The following is a 24,644-nucleotide window of genomic DNA, read 5'->3' as shown; positions in this document are numbered from 1 at the left end:
GATCACAGCCTTGTCCTGATGAAGGGGCTTGTGTAACTCAGTGAAACTACGAGCCACGCCACGCAGGGACACCCGAGACTGATGGGTCAGAGTGAAGAGTTCTGACAAAACATGGTCCTCTGGAGGAGGAAATGGCAACCCCACTCCAGTATTCTGGCCTGGAGAACCCCATGGGCAGCACAAAAAGGCAAAAAGATATGACACCAAAAGATGAGCCCCCCAGGAAAGGTGTCCAATATGTTACTGGGGAAGAGCAGAGGGCAATTATTAATAGCTCCAAAAAGAATGAAGTGGCTGGATGAAAACAGAAATGATGCTCAGTTGTGGATGTATCTGATGGTAGATGTATCTGGTGGTAAAAGTAAAGTCCGATGCTGTAAAGAGCAATATTGCAAAGGAACCTGGAATGTTAGGTCCATGAATCAAGGTAAATTGGCCGTGGTCAAGCAGGAGATGGCAAGATTGAACACTGACATCTTTAGGAATCAGTGAACTATAATGAAAGCTGAATGCCGAAGAATTGATGCTTTTGAACTGTGGTTTTGGAGAAGACTCTTGAGAGTCCCTTGGACTGCAAGGACATCAAACTAGTCAATACTGAAGGAAATCAGTCCTGAATATTAATTGAAAGGATTGATGCTGAAGCTGAAGCTTCAATACTTTGGCCACCTGATGCAAAGAGCTGACTCATTAGAAAAGACCCTGATGCTGGGAAAGATTGAAGGCAGGAGGAGGAGGGGACAGCAGAGGATGAGATGGTTGGATGGCATCACCGACTCAATGGACATGGGTTTGAGCAAGCTCTGGGAGCTGGTGACAGACAGGGAAGCCTGGCGTGCTGTAGTCCATGGGGTCACAGAGAGTCGGACACAACTGAGCAACTGAACTGAATTAAACTGAACTATAATGGATGGGAATGGGCAGATTTAATTCAGATGACCAGTATATTTATTACTGTGGGCAAGGATCTTTTAGAAGAAATGGAGTAACCCTCATGGGCTTCCCTGGTGGCTCAGAGGTTAAAGCGTCTGCCTCTCATGTGGGAGACCTGGGTTCGATCCCTGGGTCGGGAAGATTCCCTGGAGAAGGAAATGGCAACCCACTCCAGTATCCTTGCCTGGAGAATCCCATGGACGGAGGAGCCTGGTGGGCTACAGTCCATGGGGTCGCAAAGAGTCGGACACGACTGAGCGACTTAACTAACTAACTAACCCTCATAGTCAACAAGAGAGTCTGAAATGCAGTACTTGGGTGCAGCCACAAAAGCGACAGAATGATCTCAGAGTTGTTTCCAAGACAAACCATTCAACATTATAGTAATCCTTAAGTCTATCAGTCCCAGCCACTGATGCTAAAGAAACTGAAGCTGACTGATTCTATGAAGACATAGAACACTGTCTAGAACTAACACACACACACACAATAAGATTTCCTTTTGATCCCAGGGGATTGGAATATAAAAGTAGGAAGTCAAGAGATACCCAGAGTAACAGGCAAGTTAGGCCTTGGAGTACAAAATGAAGCAGGGCAAAGGCCAACAGAGTTTTGTTAAGAGAACAAACTGGTTAGAGCAAATACCCTTTTCCAACAACACAAGGGATGCCTGTACACGTGGACATCCGTAGAGTCAGTAGCAAAATCAGAGTCAGTACCAAAATCAGAATGATTATATTCTTTGCAGCAGAAGATGGAGAAGCTCTATACAGTCAGCAAAAACAATACCTGGAGCTGACTGTGACTCAGATCATGAGCTCCTTACTGCAGAATTCAGGCTTAAATTGAAGGAAGTAGGGAAAACCACTAAGCCTTTCAGGTATGAGCTAAATTAAATCCTTTATGATTATACAGTGGAGGTGACGAATAGATTCATGGGATTAGATGTGGTAGAGTGCCTGAAGAACTGTGGACGAAGGTTCATAATATTGTATGGGAGGCAGTGACCAAAACTATCCCAGACAAAAAGAAGTGCAAGAAAGCAAAGTGGTTGTCTCAGGAGGCTTTACAAATAGCTGAGGAAAGTAGAGAAGTAAAAGGCAAGGGAGAAAGGGAAAGATACACTCAACTGAATGCGGAGTTCCAGAGAGTAGCAGGGAGAGATAAGAAGGACTTCTTAAATGAATAATGCAAAGAAATAGAGGAAAACAGTAGAATAGGAAAGACTATAGATCGCTTTGAGAAAATTGGAGGTATCAAGGGAGCATTTCATGCAAGAATGGGCATGATAAAGATAGAAATGGTAAGGACCTAACAGAAGCAGAAGACATGAAGAAGAGGTGGTAAGAATACACAGAACTATATAGAAAAGGTCTTAATGGCCCAGGTAACCACAGATGTGTGGTCACTTACCTAGAACTGGACATCCTGGATTGTGAAGTCAAGTGGGCTGTGGGAAGCATTACTATGAGCAAAGCTAGTGGAGGTGACAGAATTCTAGTTGAGCTATTTAAGATCCTAAAAGATGATGCTGTTGAAGTGTTGTACTTAATATGTCAACAACTTTGGAAAACTCAGGAGTGGTCACAGACTGGAAAAAGTCAATTTTCATTCCAATCCCAAAGAAGGGCATTGCCAAAGAATGTTGGCAGAGAATTGTGTGGCATTATCACACAGGTGCTCTCATTTCACATGCTTGCAATGTCATGCTGAAAATTCTTCAAGCTAGGCTTCAACAATATGTGAACCAAGAACTTCCAGATTCAAGCTGGATTTAGAAAAGGCAGAGGAACCAGAGATCAAATTTCCAACATTTGTTGGATAATAGAAAAAGCAAGGGAATTCCAGAAAAAACATCTGCTTCTTTTACTACGCTAAAGCCTTTGACTGTATGGATCACAACAAACTGTGGAAAATTCTTAAAGAGATGGGGATACCAGACCACCTTACCTGCCTTCTGAGAAACCTGTATAGAGGTCAAGAAGCAAGAGTTAGAACCAGTCTTTGCCACGTCAACTGTGAGAATGAAGACCATTCTCAGCAATCGGACTGTTGACATCCCAGAAAATGTTGACATTACCTTGAAGGGACGGACAATTATTGTGAAGGGCCCCAGAGGCACCCTGCAGGGGGACTTCAATCACATCAATGTAGAACTCAGTCTCCTTGGAAAGAAAAAGAAGAGGCTCCATGTTGACAAACGGTGGGGAAACAGAAAGGAACTGGCCACTGTTCGCACAATCTGTAGTCACGTACAGAACATGATCAAGGTGTTACACTGGGCTTCCGTTACAAGATGAGGTCGGTGTATGCCCACTTCCCCATCGATGTTGTTGTTCAGGAAAACGGTTCTCTTTTGGAAATCCAAAATTTTGGGGGTGAAAAATACATACGCAGGGTTTGAATGAGATCAGGGGTTGCCTATTCAGTATCTCAAGCCCAGAAAGATGAGTTGATTCTTGAAGGAAATGACATTGCATTTGTGTCAAATTCAGCTGCTTTGATTCAGCAAGCCACCACAGTTAAAAACAAGGATATCAGAAAAATTTTGGATGGTGTCTATGTTTCTGAAAAAGGAACAGTTCAGCAGGCTGATGAATAAGATCTCAGTGATCCTGCTGCAGAAACCACAAAGATGGCAAATGGTTCTGTGGACTCCGTTGTGATATTTTAAAGAGGCAATAAAAACTCTTGATTTGGAAAAAGAAAAAAAAAGAGTTAGAACCAGACATGGAACAACTGACTGGTTCCAAATTGGGAAAAGAGGACATCAAGGCTGTATATTGTCACCCTACTTATTTAACTTATATGCAGAGTACATCATGCGAAATGCCAGCCTGGGTGAAGCTCAAGGTAGAATCAAGATTGATGGGAGAAACAGCAATAACTTCAGATATGCAGATGACACCACCCTAATGGCAGAAAGCGAAGAGGACCTAAAGAGCCTCTTGATGCAGGTGAAAAAGGAGAGTGAAAAAGCAGGCTTAAAACTCAACATTCAGAAAACTGGCATCCAGTCCCATCACTTTCTGGCAAATAGATGGGAAAACAATGGAAATAGTGACAGACTTTTACTTCCTTGGGCTTCAAAATCACTGAGGACAGTGACTGCAACTATGAAATTAGAAGATGCTTGCTCCTTGGAAGAAAAGCTGTGAGAAACGTAGACAGTGTATTAAAAAGCAGAGACATTACTTTGCTGACAAAGGTCCATATCGTCAAAGTTATGGTTTTTCCAGTAGTCATGTACAGATGTGAGAGTTGGACTATAAAGAAGGCAGAGCACTGAAAAATTGATGCTTTTAAACTGTGGTGTTGGAGAAGACTCTTGAGAGTCCCTTGGACAGCAAGGAGATCAAACCAGTCAGTCCTAAAGGAATCAACCCTGAATATTCATTGGAAGGACCCATGCTGAAGCTGATGCAAAGAGCCGACTCATTGGAAAAGACCCTGATGCTGGGATATGTTGAAGGCAGGAGGAGAAGGGGACAACAGAGGATGAGATGGTTGGATGGCATCATGGATTCAATGGACATTCAGTTCAGTTCAGTCGCTCAGTCATGTCTGACTCTTTGCGACATGAGTTTGAGCAAACTCCAGGAGATAGTGAAGGACAGGGAAGCTTGGCATGCTCCAGTTCATGGGGTTGCAAAGAATTGGACACAACTGAGCGACTGAACAACAGCAGCAGCAACACGTATGTTGTCAGATTTATTCCTGAGAATTACACATTTTTTAATGCTACTATAAATTGTATAGGCAGTTTTTTAAAATATATATATATATTAATGAAATTAGTATAGTGGCTACCCTTAGAGGGGCTAGTGACTTGAAAAAAGGAGCACAAGGCAGAGTTTGTGACCAAGGCACTAGTTACACAGTATGCTCACCTTGTGGAAATTCATCAAGCTATACACTTAAGGTTATGTACTTCTATGTATATTATATATTATACTTCACTGAAAATTAAAATAGAAAAGATATACTACCCAGTGAAATAGAATGATATATTTTCAAAAAAGAGAAAGCATAAGTCCAGCAGTGTCATAAATTCATGAAGAGTGTCGATTTACTGAGCACTTTACTCTGTGCCATGTGGTGAACTAAGCTTACTTTTCGTAGATGATTTTGAACTTCACAAAATCCCAATGGAATAGATTCTGTAATTAGCCCCACTTTACAGATGAGTGAAACAGAGACTCAGAGAAAAAATCAAGTTATTTACTCTATGTCACATAACTGGTAATTGGGGAGCTAAATTGAAGCCACGTCTTTCTACTCTAAGGCCAGTGCTCTTAAAACAATGTGGTATGGTGTAGTGGTAAAGGGTAACTCATTTGAAGTGATGATGGATCTAAGGTATATGCCTGCCTGCAATGAAATACTCTGTTTTGAGGGGCGGTGACTGGAGTGTATTACCAGTGGACAGTTTGCAAATACATGAACTCTCAGTTTATGGTTCATTTCTAATAGTGTTTTATCTCCTGTATATGATTGAATCATTGAAAGTATGAGAAAGTCTTGACTGAGCTTTAACTCCTGCAGTGGGATAATCAATTTGTGAAATCCTTCAGCACTTTTATCTGTTAATAGTCTAATAGCCACTGATCAAAGCCTGAATCCCCTTATTTTAGTAATATCTGATTTGTTTACAGTATAAATAGAACACTTTCATTACCTTTTTGATTATTGTTCTCTGTGACTGACATTTCTGGTCTTTATCCAGGATACAATACTCTGGCATCCAACTCCAGTCTATTTCTTCCTTTAAAAGACAAATATATAAAAGATGATGAGAAGTTTTGGTTGTTGGAATGAGAAGTGGTGTTTGGTCAAGTTTTCCTTTTCTGAGATGCAAACAAATAGCCTACACAAAACAGCCCAGAAGTCCCCCAATGCCTGTGTCCAACAAGGTTGTTATTAATCATTTTTGGTCTTATATCATAGATAAAAATGGTATTTATGCTAGAAAACATCCAGCTCTGTCTACACCAGGGCTTGCTGTTCATAGTGTCTGTTCCTTCTGTATAAATAGAATGGCTCATGCCATTCCTTTTTTAAAAAGACATTTTTCTATTTATTTGGCTGGGCTGGGCCTTAGTTGTGGCACTCAGAGATCTTCAATCTTTGTTGCAGTGTATAGCATCGTTAGTTGCGGCATGGGAACTCTTGGTTGCAACATGTCGTATCTAGTTCCCTGACCAGGGATTGAACCTGGGCCCCTTGCATTGGGAATGTGGAGTCTTAACCACTTAACCACCGGGGAAATCCTGCTAATGCCATTCTTGAAAATATACTTTCAACTGAACTATCACAATATTGTCAACTGGCTGTATCCCAATTTAAAAAAAAAAAGTTTTATTAAAAATAAATAAATTTAAAAATAAAACAGATGCTACAGGAGATGTTTATTTAAGCACAGACAGACAGCTTCTAGAATCTGTGGTGGTTCTTTGTGGTTTATTAAAATATATCAGTAATATAATCTAGACCCCCCAAAAAAGGAAATATACTTTCAGCTATATATTGGGAATCATTTGTAGAGAGGCCTACGTGTAGGAGTTAACCTGTAGAAATTAAACCAAATCTGTGCCTTTAATAGCAGAAGTTGATTCTCCAAATTTGGTACAGTTTGATGGCATATTCAATATGGCAAGAACTCCCTAGTAACTCAGGTCTTCTTGCCACATTGGGACTTCTTCAGACAAATATGCCAAAGATCCATCAAGTTAGTTTGAAAAGTATAAGTACCTAGCTGTACCTGCCACTTTGTGGTTATCCTCTAAAGAAAATCAACTTTCTTTAGAGTAGCAAAATTTTCAGTTGATTTCTGAATCTTCTCCTAGTGTTCCCCAGCTTCAAACTTGAATATAATCTTTGTCTCTCCCCCCACCCCAACCTCATACCCTATATATCCAGTTGATCAGCAAATTCACTTGACTCTGCCTTCAAAATATACATTGAATCCCAATTATTTCTCACCACATCTATAGCTACCACTTAGTCCAAAAGATTGTTGTCTCTTCCGTGGACTACTGTGACGTAGCCAGGTAATTAATTAGTCTCCTGATTTCTATTCATGTCCTCTACAGTCTGTTCTCCACATAGCAATGATCCTTTTAAAAGGTTTCAGATCATAAAATGCTCAGGCTTCTAGGCGCTTCTCCATGTGATCTCTTCCTGCATAGCTTCTCATCGTCTCCAGGAGAGTAGCCTCAGTTTTTACACAGTGGCTCAAGGGTCTAAGGCAGAGTAAGCAGAAGTTGCCTAAGCCTAGAAGTCCCAGAATGTTACTTTCTCTGCATTCTTTTAGTCAAAGCCCAGATTCAAAGGCTGGGACAAACTATTTCTTGATGGGGGTAGAAACAGAATTCATGTTCAGGGAGGAATGGAGTCCTTTGTGACCAAATTGTTACATTGTGGTTTTTTTAAGTGCTACATAACAAATTACCACAAACTTAACAATTTAAAATAATACCTGTTCATTAGCTCACTGTTCTCTAGGTCAGAAATCTGATATAGCAAGACTGGGTTCTCTGCTCAGAATATCACAAGGCGGAAATCAATGTGTTGGTCTGAGCTGAGTTCTCATTTAGGGAAAGAAATCTCAGGTTGTTGTTGGCAAATTCAGCTCCTTGCCTTTGTAGGATTGAGGTCACCATTTTCTTGTTGGCTGTCTGCTGGGAGATGCTCTCAGCCCCTAAGGGTGATCGAATTCCTAGTCTGGTGGTCCCCTTCTCTTCTGCAACCAATTGTGGGGAAAAAAAAAAAGTCTGCTTTTAAAGGACTGATATCATTAGGTCACGCCCACTGGGGTAATCTCCCTCTTAAGGTCCTGATTTGGGACCTTAATTAAATCACAGCAGTACCTACATGTTTGGTTTGAATAACAGAGAAGAATTTCTTTGCCTGTCAAAATGGCATTATCTTTTCTATCCCTTTTTCCTGTGTTATTTTTCTTCATTATTTGTATGGTAATGTTTTTAGCTTGCTATACCTACTGTATTGTGAATAACTGGTGGTAGAAACTATGTTATTTTTGTTAAGTGTTGTATTCCTAGCACCTGGGACAATGTTTAGAACATTATAGATGCTCAACTAATATTTATTGAATGAACCAGTTAATATTAAAGACTTTATGGCATATAATTTTGATGACAACAGGATTTGGGAGGAGTGGGGAGAAGAAAAGGGTATGTTGAGTATTGATGTTATTTAAGCTTTATCTCTAAAGGTACCCGGGTCTCAAATTATTCATTGGCTTTTCTTTGCATGGAGGATTTCTTACTTAACTATTAAAAAATAAGTTGTGAGTAAGTAATTGTATAAATGCACAGTAACGGGTATATACAAGATAAGCAAATTAGCTTTTTTGCTTGCTAGTCATAACATGCTTTCATTGGTTTTCATCTATATATCTCCAAATAATGTTTTCCTATGAACTTTTGGAAATGGATGCCTTGTCATCCAACAGTATTCCTGATTTACCAATTTACTGTGGTTATTTCTGTGGCTTTTTCCATATAATTGCTGTTTGCAAACATCCAGTTACTAATAAAATAACAGAGTGAGCTCCATCAAACAGACATACATAACATAGCATGCCAGACTGGAAAATCATATAATTTCCCTTATTTCAATACTGACTGTTATATGTTTCTTTCAATCCACCTCTTCTGCAGACAAAACTTGCCAATGGCACTTCCAGTATGATTGTGCCCAAGCAACGGAAACTCTCAGCAAGCTATGAGAAGGAAAAGGAACTGTGTGTCAAATATTTTGAGCAGTGGTCAGAATCCGATCAAGTGGAATTTGTGGAACATCTTATATCCCAAATGTGTCATTACCAACATGGGCACATAAACTCATATCTTAAACCTATGTTGCAGAGGGATTTCATAACTGCTCTGCCAGGTATGTGTACAGGTGTTTGTAAGGCGTTAATTTGCCTGAAAGATATGTTACACTAGTAATCATACTGAATCTTCAGTTCTGTTTCTCTTTAAAAAATCTTTGTTGGCTTGATTTTTATGAACTATTTTAATCATACCTTCTTGGGATATAAGTACAAAAAAATCCAAGTCTGTAAAGAGACTCCTTTTCCCCCTTTCTTCTCCCTGTCTCTATTCACCCTATTTTTACTCACATGTAGGTTTAAATAACATCTTTTCTGAGGTGTTATCTGGTTTGAGATGTGTCTTTTATAGTGTCTTAGTTTTAAGGTATGTTAACATATTTGAATTTCTTTGGGAATTTATCAATAGAATATTTACTTTGCATGAATGAATAAGAAGCATTTTTTATTGAATATTTTAGAAAGAAGTGTATCTCAGGAGCCTTGTTGTGATATTAAGTATGTAAATTCCAGGCTTTACAATCTCACTGCTCAGTAACTAAATAGCTGTTATAAACTATTGCATATTTTTTATTGTATGTTTTTTAAAATGTATTTGTGCATACACACACACACACACACACACACACACACACACACTTTTGAGAGTGCCGTGGTTGTTTCACTGAATGCTTAATGGTGATTTGGGATACTCCGTAGGCATCAGTATTTGGGGAAAATGATGTATCAGGAAAATACAAGATTCTCACCCATGTTAAAAGTCTGGTTTTTTAAAAAAGTAGTACAAAAATGAGTGAATTTCTAAAATATAGTCTATCTTTTTTTTTTTTTTCAGTAGTTTCCTGATTGTAGCACTTACCAGAAATTTATAAAATTCAAAAATGTTCAAAATGTAAAAACATTTTCCAGAACCCTGCCATTCAGAGAGAACTACTAGTGTGTTCTTAATATTTTTCCTAGGTGTATATATTTCCCTCATAAGTGTTTGCAACATTTTTATTCTTACTATATCCTCTTAATGTGTTTTCCTAAGTGTTGGTTCTTTTAAAAAACAATTTTTTATAGTATTGTATATTATTTATGATGGTTGAAACACATATTATTTAAACCCTTTATTGAACAGTTCAGTTCAGTCACTCAGTCGTGTCCAACTCTTTGCGACCCCATGAACTGCAGCACGCCACCAACTCCCAGAGTCCGCCCAAACCCATGTCCGTTGAGTTGGTGATGCCATCCAACCATCTCATCCTCTGTCGTCCCCTTCTTCTGCCCTCAATCCTTCCCAGCATCAGGGTCTTTTCCAATGAGTCAGCTCTTTGCATCAGGTGGCCAAAGTATTGGAGTATCAGCTTCAACATCAGTCCTTCCAATGAACACCCAGGACTGGTCTCCTTTAGGATGGACTGGTTGGATCTCCTTGCAGTCCAAGGGACTCTCAAGAGTCTTCTCCAACATCACAGTTCAAATGCATCATTCTTCTGCACTCAGCTTTCTTTATAGTCCAACTTTCACATCCAGACATGACCACTGGAAAAACCATAGCCTTGACTAGATGGACCTTTGTTGGCAAAGTAATGTCTCTACTTTTTAATATGCTGTGTAGGTTGGTCATAACTTTCCTTCCAAGGAGTAAGCATCTTTTAATTTCATGGCTGCAGTCACCATCTGCAGTGATTTTGGAGCCCAGAAAAATAAAGTCAGCTACTGTTACCACTGTTTCCCCATCTATTTGCCATGAAATGATGGGACCGGATGCCATGATCCTAGTTTTCTGAATGTTGAGCTTTAAGCCAACTTTTTCACTCTCCTCTTTCACTTTCATCAAGAGGCTTTTTAGTTCTTCTTCACTTTCTGCCATAAGAGTGGTGTCATCTGCATATCTGAGGTTATTGATATTTCTCCCGGCAATCTTGATTCCATCTTGTGCTTCATCCAGCCCAGCGTTTCTCATGATGTACTCTGCATAGAAGTTAAATAAGCAGGGTGACAATGTACAGCCTTGAAATACTCCTTTTCCAATTTGGAACCAGTGTGTTGTTCCATGTCCAGTTCTGTTACTTCCTGACCTGCATACAGATTTCTCAAGAGGCAGGTCAGGTGGTCTGGTATTCCCATCTCTTTCAGAATTTTCCACAGTTTATGGTGATCCACACAGTCGAAGGCTTTGGCATAGTCAATAAAGCAGAAATAGATGTTTTTCTGGAACTCTCTTGCTTTTTCCATGATCCAGCGGATGTTGGCAATTTGATCTCTGGTTCGTCTGCCTTTTCTAAAACCAGCTTGAACATCTGGAATTTCACGGTTCACGTATTGCTGAAGCCTGGCTTGGAGAATTTTGAGCGTTACTTTACTAGCGTGTGAGATGAGTGCAATTGTGCGGTAGTTTGAGCATTCTTTGGGATTGGAATGAAAATTGACCTTTTCCAGTCCTGTGGCCACTGCTGAGTTTTCCAAATTTGCTGGCATATTGAGTGCAGCACTTTCACAGCATCATCTTTCAGGATTTGAAATAGCTCAACTGGAATTCCATCACCTCCACTAGCTTTGTTCGTAGTGATGCTTTCTAAGGCCCACTTGACTTCACATTCCAGGATGTCTGGCTCTAGGTGAGTGATCACACCATCATGATTATCCGGGTCATGAAGATCTTTTTTGTACAGTTCTTTTTATTCTTGCCACCTCTTCTTAATATCTTCTGCTTCTTTTAGGTCCCTACCATTTCTGTTCTTTATTGAGCATACAGTGTTCCCTTGGCATCTCTAACTTTCTTGAAGAGATATCTAGTCTTTCCCATTCTGTTGTTTTCCTCTATTTCTTTGCATTGATCGCTGAGGAAGGCTTTCTTATCTCTCCTTGCTATTCTTTGCAACTCTGCATTCAAATGGGTATATCTTTCCTTTTCTCCCTTGCTTTTTGCTTCTCTTCTTTTCACAGCTATTTGTAAGGCCTCCTCAGACAGCCATTTTGCTTTTTTGCATTTCTTTTTATTGGGAATGGTCTTGATTCCTGTCTCCTGTACAGTGTCACGAACCTCCGTCCATAGTTCATCAGGCACTCTGTCTATCAGATCTAGTCCCTTAAATCTATTTCTCACTTCCACTGTATAGTCATAAGGGATCTGATTTAGATCATACCTGAATGGTCTAGTGGTTTTCTCCACTTTCTTCATTTTCAGCCTGAATTTGGCAATAGGGCGTTCATGATCTGAGCCACAGTCAGCTCCTGGTCTTGTTTTTGCTGACTGTATGGAGACTGCTCTATACAGTCTCCATCTTTGGCTGCAAAGAATATAATCAATCTGATTTTGGAGCATTTAGGTAGTTTAAAATGTTTTTTCCATTATAAACTATGCTGTGGTGGTGTTCTTGCCTGGAGAATCCCAGGGACAGAGGAGCCTGGTGGGCTGCCATCTGTGGGGTCGCACAGAGTTGGACACGACTGAAGCGACTTAGCAGCAGCAGCAGCAGTGGACATTCTTATTCATCTTTTGGGCATTCTAGGAAAAAAAATACCACAAGTGGGATTCCTATGTTAAAGAATTACGAACATTTTTAAGGCTTCTAATACATGTGCTACACTGTCCTCTAAGAAAACTATACCAACTTAAACCCTCCCTCAAAGCATTTTACCACTTTTTTTAATCTTTGCCAATTATATCTTTTTAAAAATTTGTTTTTCCAAAATTGGAATTTAAATTGCCCTTTAAAACAAAAGAAATGCCTATTTATATCTTTGAAATAAACATTTTTAAGCTGAATTTGTACTTACATCTTTTGTTAAATAGAATAGATTTCTGCCCATTCTTCACTCATTGGATTTTATTTTAGCCATAGGCAAGCAGTTTTCTTTGTGCAATCTGTGTGTACCTCATTATTGTGCTCTCCCCAATCACTGAGACATGTTACAATCTCTAGCATATACCACTAAGAATTGAGCAGGAGATGATTAGACTTGTGTATTCTTTGCCTAATACTGATCTCTGATGTATATCTGCTGACCACTTTATAAGATACTAAATCATCAGTCTAATGCTTTATGGCCACTTTAACTTATGAACCTACACCATCTGGCTACATTTAGTAAACCAAACTACTTCAAAAAATGCCTGTAATCCATTAATGTAATGGGTTTGTTTGGAGTGTTAGGTGAAATTACTTCCAAAGACTTATTATAGGGACATAGTGAAAGATCAGGAGCAATTTGATGCTGGCCACTAAAAACACAGGAATGCATTTTGGGAACTTCTGATAGTATAGAAAGTTCAGTATAAAGATGGAGAAATTGAACCATTACTGTACTTTGTATGACAAACTAATTATTATATCTTTAATTGGCTTATAGTCATGTTTCTTTAATAAGAATTAGGTGATGAATGCCTCCATCTGCTTGTGCTTAAATATGAACATGTGATGCCAGCCAAACAAGATCCATTTAATGCTTTCTTTTCCAAATCTGTTGAAGAATGTGACTGACATCCATATAATTTTTATAATTAAAATAATGTTTAAGCACATTTAGATTGTTGCTAATGGCGTCCAAATGTATCTTTGTATGATTCAGGGGAAAGAAACAAAATGAAATGTGATATTATCTCTCTTGCTTGTTAAGTTTGTGCCTAAGGTAATCAGAGTATCAAGGAATCTTTCTGCACTATTTAAGTCTTTAGCAAATCTCTGATACGTTACCTGTAAAGAGAAATGACTTTGAATATTTTTTGTCTCACTGTGAATTAAAACAGCAGCCAAAAGGTCTGTTAATATGAACATCCTATTTTATGGGATCTGTTCCTCTGAGGCCCCAGTACAGATTTGGGTGATAGAGAATTTTAATTGGGAAGCCCACCCAGTTTACACAATCCAAGATCTACTTACCCTGTTTTTCTCTGTATATCCTACAAAAATAGTCTCTGAAATTCTAAGTTGTCTATTGGTCTGGGGTTTGTTTTGTTTTGTTTTGTTTTTTTTCATTTTTGGCCAACTGTCATTTAGGCTTTATAGCCGCAACTGTTCTCAAATATACTTTTTTAAACATCTAAAATTAAACTCGAACTTGAATATACCTCTCAGTCATTCCTCTTGGGATGTTCCTATACCAACCTATATTTTCTTTTTCTCTCCTTTCTGCATGCCCAGAATTCTATAGTCCAGAACATTCTGACTTAGTGCCTCTCCCACAGTACATTTAAAGGATATTTCTTTTACCGAACAGCTTTGGAACTGCAGCAGTAATAGAAACAGAATGAGAAATGGACCTAATATAAAGAATTGGGGTAGAGATGGGGGGGTCTGAATCACAGAGTTTGAGATGCCATCCATAGAACATCCCCTAGTGCTGAAATCCATATAGATAGATGTGAATTGTTTTCTGGAATCCTTTTTATTTTTAATGTCTTGGGGGGTTTGCTGGTTGTTAGTTTTCACTTCCTTATCTAAAGGAAGATGGAAAATACTGTTCATTTCTGTAACCTTATAGAAAAATTATTGACACTCATTTTAGCCAAGTCTGTTTGAAAAAGAAACTGGACCACACTAGGGACAGTGATGTGCCTTCATAGCGGAATAAATGCTGTTCCTGTTTAAAGGACTTTCTGTTAAAAAAAAAAATCATTCACCACCATCCATGTCTTTTTTTTTTTTTTCTTTGCCTCCTCTCCCCACCAAAAGCTCGGGGTTTAGATCACATTGCTGAGAACATCCTGTCATACTTGGATGCCAGATCACTATGTGCTGCTGAACTTGTGTGCAAAGAATGGTACCGAGTGACGTCTGATGGCATGTTATGGAAGAAGCTCATTGAAAGAATGGTCAGGACAGATTCTCTGTGGAGAGGCCTGGCAGAACGAAGAGGCTGGTGAGCCTTTTAACATTCTAACTCTTTAGAGAGCTGCAGGATCTGGCCTTTCACTCTCTGGAATACAGTATTATTGGGAACCAGCAAGACCACTTATCTTTTGATACACTGATTTTGCTCTTTTATAGCAAAAAGTGTTAAATAGTTGTTCATGTACTTGGCAGTTTTTCTTCTGACCACTCACTCATAAGTGATACCAGTTCAGTTCAGTTCAGTCGCTCAGTCGTGTCCGACTCTTTGCGACCCCATGAATCTCAGCACGTCAGGCCTCCCTGTCCATCACCAACTCCCAGAGTTCACTCAGAGTCACGTCCATCGAGTCAGTGATGCCATCCAGCCATCTCATCCTCTGTCGTCCCCTTCTCCTCCTGCCCCCAATCCCTCCCAGCATCAGAGTCTTTTCCAATGAGTCACCTCTTCGCATGAGGTGGCCAAAGTACTGGAGTTTCAGCTTTAGCATCATTCCTTCCAAAGAAATCCCAGGGCTGATCTCCTTCAGAATGGACTGGTTGGATCTCCTTGCATAAGTGATATAATAATGTGTTAATGCTGCTTTGCAAACAATGATTAAAAAAAAATACTACCAGCCCTCCTCTTTGACTATTTTCTTTTTCAGATTTTTTTGTCTTTAGCCTTAGCCTGTGGTGTTCTATCAACTTTTTAATCAAAATTATTTTTATGCCCATCTAGAATAAGAACTCAAGCCTTCAGAAAGAGAAGAAATTGGAATTTAGTATAAATCATTGTTTCTTTTTAAGACTCTAAAATTTTCTCAAGATTTTTTTACTGCTTAATCCTGAATCCTGTAAGACATTATGTAGTTACCAGCCTGAGAGCAACAGAATTTACCAGTTTTGTTCTTATTCTTTTAATGTAATGGTACCATTTCTTTAGAACATCTGGAAGAGGTCTTCTATATATAATTTTCTCTTGGATGATTCTCTATAATGTCATTTTTAAAAAGTTGGGTGTGAATACTTCATAAATAAAATAAAGGTGGTGACATATTAAATATTTTAGTTGATAGTGATGCACCAGCAGGCATGTGTATGCTCAGTGATATCCTGAGCAATTAATTTCATGAATCATTTTTCTTGGATCATGAAGAGATACAGAACAGTTAAGAATGGAGGATCAGCTTTTCTTAACAATTTTTCATAAAAGCATAGTTGGCTCCCTTTTTTTGCATCTTTTCAATTCATTAATGTACAATAAATATAATGACCTCCAAATATTATACCAAGCAATTCAAGAGATTTCTGTTATTCTGGCTATTAGAAGGTCTTTAAAATTTCTCCCAAATTCAATTAAATTAGGAAGCAAATACCAGGGAATTTTTGGCTATAAAAAATTGCATAAATGAAAATATATTATTATTTCTTCTTCCAAGTATGTTTCCCTTACTTTCACTAATTTCACTGTATGGAAGAATGGAAACCTGATCTTTGATAACTTATTTCATACTTTGGAAATAAACTATATTGTATAATAAAGTAAAAGATTATATAGATATATGGAATTCAAAGTCCATCATTTTCTTAAGCATGTTAGGACTAGCCTTAGAAATAGAGGAGGCAGTTGCTTGCTTGGGAAAATTTTAGGGCAGCTAGGAATATTCCTCTACCCTTCAGGGGGGGGAAAAAGAAAAGAAAATCTTCTCCAAATAACTCCTGACCCAAAATTTCACTTGTAGAGATGCATTCTCATAGCTTATAAAGGTTTTGTTCCCTGTTAAAATGTACTTTGTTCCCATTTGGACTGTAAATGACAATAAACCTTTATCAGATGTTGGGACTTTACAGTCTCTTTTTGAAGGCAGGGAGAGTAAGAAGTAGATGGGCAAATCTTGACAGATATGTATGAAAATACCAAAGATAAAAGGCTCCAGAATTATGCTTAGGGTTAATTAAACCCTAAAAGAGGGTTTAAATCCTTAAAGAGGGTTAAAGATCTCTTGTATTAGTTACACAGAAGAAAAAAAAAAGATCATCGAACAGGTGGCTTCTTGGCCTTTTAAAAGGGTATGTGAAGGTATAGCTGAGAAATAATTTAGGATCAGCACTAATTATCACTCTTTCTCCTATTTCTTCAACTACAGAAACCCATTCCTGCCCTTTTGAGTATCCTTTAGAGTTCTGACTGTATTCCTTTGTCTTTGGCCATATATATCACCTTAGCTTGATACAGATCCCTGAGATTTCAAATATTTGTTCACCCCATGAAGACTGCCTTTATTATCCCCTTGACAGTATGTGGCTGCTTATGTTTACGTGTTGCCTTTCTTCCTGTGTTAGTAGTTCTTCCTCACTTTAAAAAACAATAGTCTGTAATCACTTTTTCATTTTTCTCTTGCAAGTTGTCTTACTAAGTCTCCTTTGTCAATAAAGCCTTTCTGTTATACTGCCTCTCCCCAAATGCTGTCTTTGAGAACTTCTTCCATTTCCTTCAACCAAAAATAAATAAATACAGTTTTCTAAAAAAGCTTTGAGTTTAATTTCCACTCTACAGTTGTATTTTATATCTAGATGAATTTGACAGTCTGCCCCTAGGACATGAACTCTTATTTTCTCTCTTGAATAATACTGAAGATGCTCTCTCCGCTTAGTAATGGTAACTCTTAAAGTGTAATAAAAGACCACTTGGGATAAGTCCATTTTCTTAATCAGCAGATCACATTTTATGATAACATTCTGAATTTAATATTTAGCATTTATCATGTCCTCACACTCTTAAAAGTACTAGGCATTTCACATAGAAGTCCCTGTTGTCAGAGAGCTTCTATCGTGAAAGGTTTTGACTTATAAAATAGATACAGACTGAAAAACCAGTTTTCAACACTTAGCCATCCTTTTTTGTAGCACCTGTAACTTGAAGAAATTCAGATGCTTTAGCATGGCAAGATAAATACTGTGGGATAGAAAATGAGATCAGAGGTTTACATGATTTCTCTTTCCTTAGAATGTAGAGATAGTTTCATTGTATGTGAAAAAAAAAGTCCTGGGGTCCCTGTGTGCAATTGCCAGAGGTTAAAAAGAGGATAAGAATGAGGAATGGTGAGCTTTGAGAGACAATACAGTAGTTAAGAGTGTGACCTCTGAAGTCAGACTTAGATTCAAACCCTAGGTCTTCTCACTAGCTGTGTGACCTTGGACAAGTTGCTTAGCTTCCCTGACATTTGATTTCTTCACCTGCCAAATGAATATAGTTATTCCTAACCTCATTAAAGGATGTCAACATTGAAACTATTAAATTTAATTATTAACCAGATCTTTTGGGGGAGCGGGGGGGGGCCTTGCTATGGTGGCTTATGGGATCTTAGTTCCCTGTCCAGGGATTGAACCTGGGCCTCTGGCTGTGGAAGCACTGAGTCCTAACCACTAGACCACCAAGGAGTTCCCTAATAACCAGATTTAGGACCTCTTCATTGAAAATTTGTTTGCCTACAATGTATTTATAGAATAATTATTGTTTAGAAAACTGTATCTTTAAGCCCGAATTATTTCCAAATGTGTCTTGTTTGTCCCTTTCTTTGTGTTGGTGTATCATGCTTCTTGCTCCTATTATAGTCCCTTTAAAAAGACAGTTATTTTAGCCTCTCTGCTGTGGATTTCCCTTTCTGTATCAACACAGAAGTCAGAGCCAGCTACCTTCCTGATAGGAAATTTTCTCAACTAATTTTCAAGGTGTATAATAGGAAGAGGGCAGGGGAGAAGTGCTCCTGGAGACATTGAACAATTAATTATATTGTAATGGAGCTATAGAGGGAGGCGTGGATGACTGGCCCAGAGAAAACATGATTTCTCTGGTGCCAGGATTACACTCAGAGGCATTTCTGCCTGTCTCCACTTTGCAAGGCACAGTGCCAGTGAGAACAGCAGTTAGTACACCCATAGTGGGGTTTACTAGCTTCCACACCGTGTTTGGTGGGTTCTTAACTTCAGGATGAGGAATTAAATTTTTTACCCAGCAGGAAGTGATTGCCATTTACTGATTTTTTTTTTGTAGTAAAGATCTAGCTTGGGATATGAGTATTCCAGAGATGTGCTGTCATAAGGAAGGAGATCCTAACAAATGTTGCTCACTGGAGTCAAGGAAAGGCAATAAAATCCATGTATGTATGTACATAGCCAGGAACACACCTGTGAAAGTCGATTTTATGCCTTAGATTTGACAGCACAGTGCTGTCAGGCATTTCTTTTATTTTTTTTTTCTGCTTTCGTACTTGCTGCTGGACACTCCTGTGATCCCTTTGTTTTCTGTTGAAATTGCTCCTTTTAAAACATACCAGCAGCCTGGGTGCCTGAGTCGCCAATACACCTTTCCACATATAACTGGAGACTGGTAAAAGTTAACTCTGTGACAGAGGCATTCCTGCTGCCCACAATGCTAGGCTCCACTACACTGGCACAGCTTTACTCAATGAAGGGAAGTCTGTGGGGCATGTGCCTAGTTCAGAGTTTGTAGTTATCACCACTAACAAAATTTTCATAAGGTAAGGCCAATAAGTCTGTCTCTGCAGAGGTCTGTTAGTCAGTTAGTCAGAATTGTGACTATACACATTCCATTTGTCTATTGACATAATATTCCTGAAGGCCTGACACTTTGATGTCCTACACTAGAAATCATCATGTTTTACTCAAAAGCAAATCAGTGTTGGCAGAATTCGTTTAGCCCAGAAAGTTGCTCGTTAACATGGGAGCAACTTTCAGGGAGTTGCTCCTGAAATCAGGTTTAACTTCGCACTTCTCTAGGCTAGTTATGGAGATTATATGGAATGGTAATTGTGAAAATGCTTTGAAGAAATAGGAGGTTCCTTGTAAATGTATTGGGGGGGGGGTTGGATATGATTTTTACTGAGAAATATTTGTTATTTTTTAGGGGACAGTATTTGTTCAAAAACAAACCTCCTGATGGAAATGCGCCTCCCAACTCTTTTTATAGAGCACTTTATCCTAAAATTATACAAGACATTGAGGTAAGAATCTGTATATTTGGGTATTTGCAAATACTAGAGAATCATCAACATTCTTCAGTAACAGCATTGTTACAACAAATCCATTAGGGTTTATTGATGTGGGTTAAAAATCAATTTCTTTACAAGTGAATAGGGTAGGTAAAATATAGTAAATAACCAGGCAAAGAAATTTAAAGCTTTTGAAAATTGTTTATTGATAGATAAATAGGTAAGAGAGAAAATATGATAACAGAAGTGGAAATGTTTAAAAGTTGCACTTATAAACCATTATTCAAATATCTTCTGAATTGAGTCTCTGTGGAAGTTCACTGGTAGAAATGCCACCTCAGATGTAAGATGAGCACTGAGTAGGTAACCTCATGTGGTTCATAGCTTCTCCTCTGTTGGTGAACAGTCTCTCTCCAGAAGGTTTATTATTTAGTCGAACGAGTTACATACAGGAGAGTTCTAGGAAATAAATCTTTAATTACTTTGCAAATGAAAAAATGTTTTAAAACATTAAATAGAAGCTTTTTTAAAAAAATGCCTTAAGTTCTGTTTATCCAGTAAAGCACTGAGCATTTATCATTGGTTGCCATGAAAATCAGAAAAGAGTTTAGTTCTAGTCCTTTCCTAATTACTACTTCTTTACCATTCCTTCTTCTCAGACAATAGAATCTAATTGGAGATGTGGAAGACATAGCTTACAGAGAATCCACTGCCGAAGTGAAACAAGCAAAGGAGTTTACTGTTTACAGTATGATGATCAGAAGATAGTAAGCGGCCTTCGAGACAACACAATCAAGGTGAGGTCTCTTCAGTTATGGGGAGGTAGCTGAAGGGGTAAGGATGACCACAGTGTAAAGCAACCCAAAGCAAAAACTCTAAACGATATTTCCAGAAAGTGAAAGTTTTAGATTGTTTCTAGTCCGAAAGCCAAAATCATTTCCTTAAGAGAAAAATGCCTGCTTCTCCCCAGAAGCTCATACATATGGATAGTGCTAGGGTTAAATTCTCTCCTTGAAGTGCACTGAATGGGCTGTTACTCTTTTGGGCCCTCACATAATTATAGGCCAACCCTGTTCCTGAATGAAAAGGATCAAGTCTGCATTATACTGAAGCCACATATGTAGAAGTGTTTAGCTCTACCTGCAGAAAAGAGTGCATTCCACACTACTCTGGGCTTTGATTCTTTGGGGGAATCAAATACATAATAGGGCCTGCAAGTCTCTGCACCACCCCATTATCATGGTGATCAAAAGGATCTTGTTTGCCATCCTAGATCTGGGATAAAAGCACACTGGAATGCAAGCGGATTCTCACAGGCCACACAGGTTCTGTCCTGTGTCTCCAGTATGACGAGAGAGTGATCATAACTGGGTCGTCGGATTCCACGGTCAGGTAGAAACTTTCAAATGATCTTTTGAACTCTGAAATATCAGATTCACTCTGTTCTGCCTTAGATAGTGATTTTGTTTGTATCTGCATGAACACAATTATGAAACTTCATAACCAAAGAAGAATAAGCAATCAGCTCCCCCCATCACTGTGTCAGTCTAGAACTGGAAGACTTGATTTAGGAATGGTTATGGTAAGTTTACATTTTTGTACATTTAAGAAACTACATATTCTGTTTTAGTTTGGGGGAATTATGTATTATAGAAACTTGGTAAACTTTGCATTTTTTACAAAAACTACCTCACAGGGGAATGACATGAATGGAATGAAGCCTTCCTTTCAGGTGGTTATAACTGTAGTACAGGCATGCATTATCTCCTTTAAAATGTGTACAGGTGAGCAATACTTTCTCTTGCCAGCCCCTCCCCTGCTGTCCCTGCAGTTTTTAATTGCAAGCTTCACTCTGGGAGGGGCCTTCAATTTCCAGAGGCGTTAGTGATTTGATGACACAGCCATTATGCTGCTGGAGTCCAGTGTAGCTTGAGTTCTGGGTACCAGCAGAACTGCTGGAAACCTCTGTTAGGAATTTTGCCTTGAGCTAAAGGATTTAGCAAACATAATGCATCAAAAGTAACTTTAAAAAAATAGGGAGAAAAAAAGCAGTTAACTGCATTGTTAGATTCTCTGAAGTTAAATGTTTACCATTCCGAATTATCCTCTGTGAATAGAAAAGGCTATTCGCGTTTTCTTGTCTTTTGACTTAAAGACATAGCAAATTCAGTTCATAGAGTTATCAGCATTTAACATTTATTGGTGCTTGTGGAGTGCCTCAAGGAAGCTTAAAGATTGTAGAGGCTAATATCATTTATTGGACAAGGGAAAAAATTATTTTTAAAGAGAGAGGGTTAAATTGGAAAAAAATAAAATATGTTGTAAAAAAACAAAGTAAGTATACAAAATGAGTGATGAAAGTAAAATACACCTTCACAAAAATTTCTCAAGCTATCTAAGGGTCCTGCACTCTGCTGTGAAGCCCGTATTTATATTGGGGTGGCTGGTCTTGATCCCTACACTCATTCAGAGCACAGAAATCGGGCCTTATGTTTAGAGTCTAGGTAATTTTACGCCTTGATCTGTGTGGTGAATACTAAGGCCCAAGATCATCAAGCTCAAATCCACAGTACTAAGTCAGTCTATTACAGAAAATTCTTGGCCTGAATCAGTTCTAGGACCCGAGGGCTATCTGTGGGACCACCAACGCTGCAGTTATTAGCAAAATTCCCACCGGTTTAAAATGTATCAGATTAAATGTCAGAAGGTTTATGATAATCTTGCAGTTTGGGACCAATTTGCTGGTGATGGTCGCTGCACCCTCATTTCAGCACCCTGCAACTAGCCCAGATTTCAAGTTCTGTGTCTTAAGGATGGCATACTGGCAGTATCCCATCCCCTTCCTCTTCCTGCTTTCCTAGTCCAGTCCTCTAACTACCACTTCCCCATGGCCCATCAGTAGACTTTACCTCAGCTCAACTTTAGAGCTACAAAAGGAGAGTAAGGTATACCATTAACTGTGAGAAATAGGGTGGAAGGGGTGGGCAGTGAGGTAATCCAGTACTTAAAATAGATTGTAGCATGAATTTCACCACAATCTCAGATAACCGTAATATTTTTGTTCCAGGGTGTGGGATGTAAATACAGGTGAAATGCTGAACACATTGATTCACCATTGTGAAGCAGTTCTGCACTTGCGTTTCAATAATGGCATGATGGTGACCTGCTCCAAAGACCGTTCCATTGCAGTATGGGATATGGCCTCCCCAACTGACATCACCCTCCGCAGGGTGCTTGTCGGACACCGAGCTGCAGTCAATGTTGTAGACTTTGATGATAAGTACATCGTTTCTGCATCTGGGGATAGGACTATAAAGGTAATGAGGCATTTTTCAGTAAGTCCCCACCTTAGAATAGGGGAGTTCATATGGATATCTTCTCAAGGACAATTTTATATTTAACCCTCACTGTAGAATACTTAATATTTATTTAAATCAGATACTAGTTTATGTAATGAATGAGATAGATCATGTGACAATTTGGGTTAGGTTTTTATTCCTGTAAATAATGGTGAGTATGAAAAAGGCAGGGGTAATTTTAGGTTCAAGATTTGTCTGCAAGGCGAGACTAACCCCATAAGAGTACATCAATCTGAGGATTTCTCATATGATAGCAACCAGCTATAAATTAGCCCTATATTACTGTGAATTAAACTTGTCATTTGGGGTTTGATTTGGATTGGTTTAAGACGTTGAATTTCCCCTACTAGTTCAGTCCCATTTCCTGCTTCCCTAAAACTGCACTTGCCATAGATTTTACTAATAAAAGCACCAAATCAACAGCCAATGCCATTTCTGTTTCAGGTGTGGAACACAAGTACTTGTGAATTTGTACGGACCTTAAACGGACACAAACGTGGAATCGCCTGTTTGCAGTACAGAGACAGGCTGGTCGTGAGTGGCTCATCTGACAACACAATCAGGTGAGCAGCAGGTGCCCTTGCCCAGAAGGGATCACTGTTATCCTGCCGTTTATTGTTTGTGCACAGACCAAACGAATTGTCGACTGTGTTCTGTTTATAATAAAACATTTTTTAGTTTTCTGTGGCTTCTTACAGGTTAAAAGTTTGCCCCAAGCAGAGAGACAGCACAGCAAAGTCTTTTGTTGATGTGTTTCCTTCCTGTAATAGTTTTATCACCAGATAGACCTATTTAAAATGAACTGCTTGAATGAGGAAGTGAGCGAGAGAAATAAAAATGGAGGTTGAAGGCTCTTCCCTAAATTTCTCCTGTCTGCAGTTGATAAGTGCTAATAAATAGCTAAAGGGCTTTTCTCTTTGCCAGTGTTTTAAAAAAAAGAAAAAAGATTTGTTCCCCTACTAGAAGTTGTACAATTTTGGGTTTTTTAGCATTACATAATGGGCCAGGGAGCTACCAGTCTTTGAAATTATGAACAAATTATGAAGAATCCATAAATTGAAGTACTTTTTGTTGTGTTTTCCCTTCATGAAAATGAATGATGCACAAATGCATAGAATTTGAAAGATTTATCAACCCTCTCCCCTCCTTCAAAGCAAGTACTAAAGGAATGAAAAAGCCATTGAAATAACGACAGACAGATATTGTCATATCTAAGATTAGCATTCCTAGAAATCATGTGGATTAGTCAGAAGGCATACATAATTCAAATTAGTATATAAAAATGTTTGAGAACTTACTTTGCATTTCTATTATATGAGAAAACTGTCCGGAACAGTGGGGTGAAAGCTGAGGGTGTCCTCAGTGACAGAGGTACACATATTTTGTGAGAGCAGGATGTCACCGTTCCTGCATCTCATTCTTACTCAATTGTGGTTTCCGAAAACATTGTGTTTCTTGGCTTGGCCCTTTCCTTCTTAGGCAACTGTGTACATTAAATTCATCTTTTATATTCCTTGGTGACCCTGATTACAGGTTTATATGAAGCTTGATGCTTTAAAAATATTCACAACATATTTGAACTTAAATCGTACATTTTTCTGCTTATATGGCAGAAAGTAAATAAATTACACTGAAAGTAATACATTTGTATATGAGTGTTGATTGGTTTTTATATTTTGGATAT

At 38.6% G+C, this 24,644-nt stretch overlaps 1 protein-coding gene and 1 pseudogene across 10 annotated transcripts in view; both read left to right on the top strand.

The window, feature by feature from the left end:
* BTRC (beta-transducin repeat containing E3 ubiquitin protein ligase) overlaps positions 1 to 24,644 on the top strand; it is a 174,628-nt gene that overhangs the window by 137,491 nt on the left and 12,493 nt on the right. For all 10 annotated transcript variants that reach the window (XM_070363967.1, XM_005888093.2, XM_005888092.3 and 7 more), the window contains 7 exons: positions 8,616 to 8,847; positions 14,452 to 14,638; positions 19,517 to 19,613; positions 20,261 to 20,398; positions 20,875 to 20,993; positions 22,669 to 22,918; positions 23,405 to 23,523. In XM_070363967.1, the coding sequence (XP_070220068.1) occupies positions 8,616 to 8,847; positions 14,452 to 14,638; positions 19,517 to 19,613; positions 20,261 to 20,398; positions 20,875 to 20,993; positions 22,669 to 22,918; positions 23,405 to 23,523 (1,142 nt within the window). The remainder of the gene's footprint in view (positions 1 to 8,615; positions 8,848 to 14,451; positions 14,639 to 19,516; positions 19,614 to 20,260; positions 20,399 to 20,874; positions 20,994 to 22,668; positions 22,919 to 23,404; positions 23,524 to 24,644) is intronic.
* LOC102286525 (large ribosomal subunit protein uL6 pseudogene) lies at positions 2,958 to 3,614 on the top strand (annotated as a pseudogene).

This window comes from Bos mutus, chromosome 26, assembly GCF_027580195.1.
Source record: "Bos mutus isolate GX-2022 chromosome 26, NWIPB_WYAK_1.1, whole genome shotgun sequence".
In the NCBI taxonomy this organism is placed as follows: Eukaryota; Metazoa; Chordata; class Mammalia; order Artiodactyla; family Bovidae; genus Bos; species Bos mutus.
This window is presented reverse-complemented; position numbering and strand designations above follow the sequence as displayed.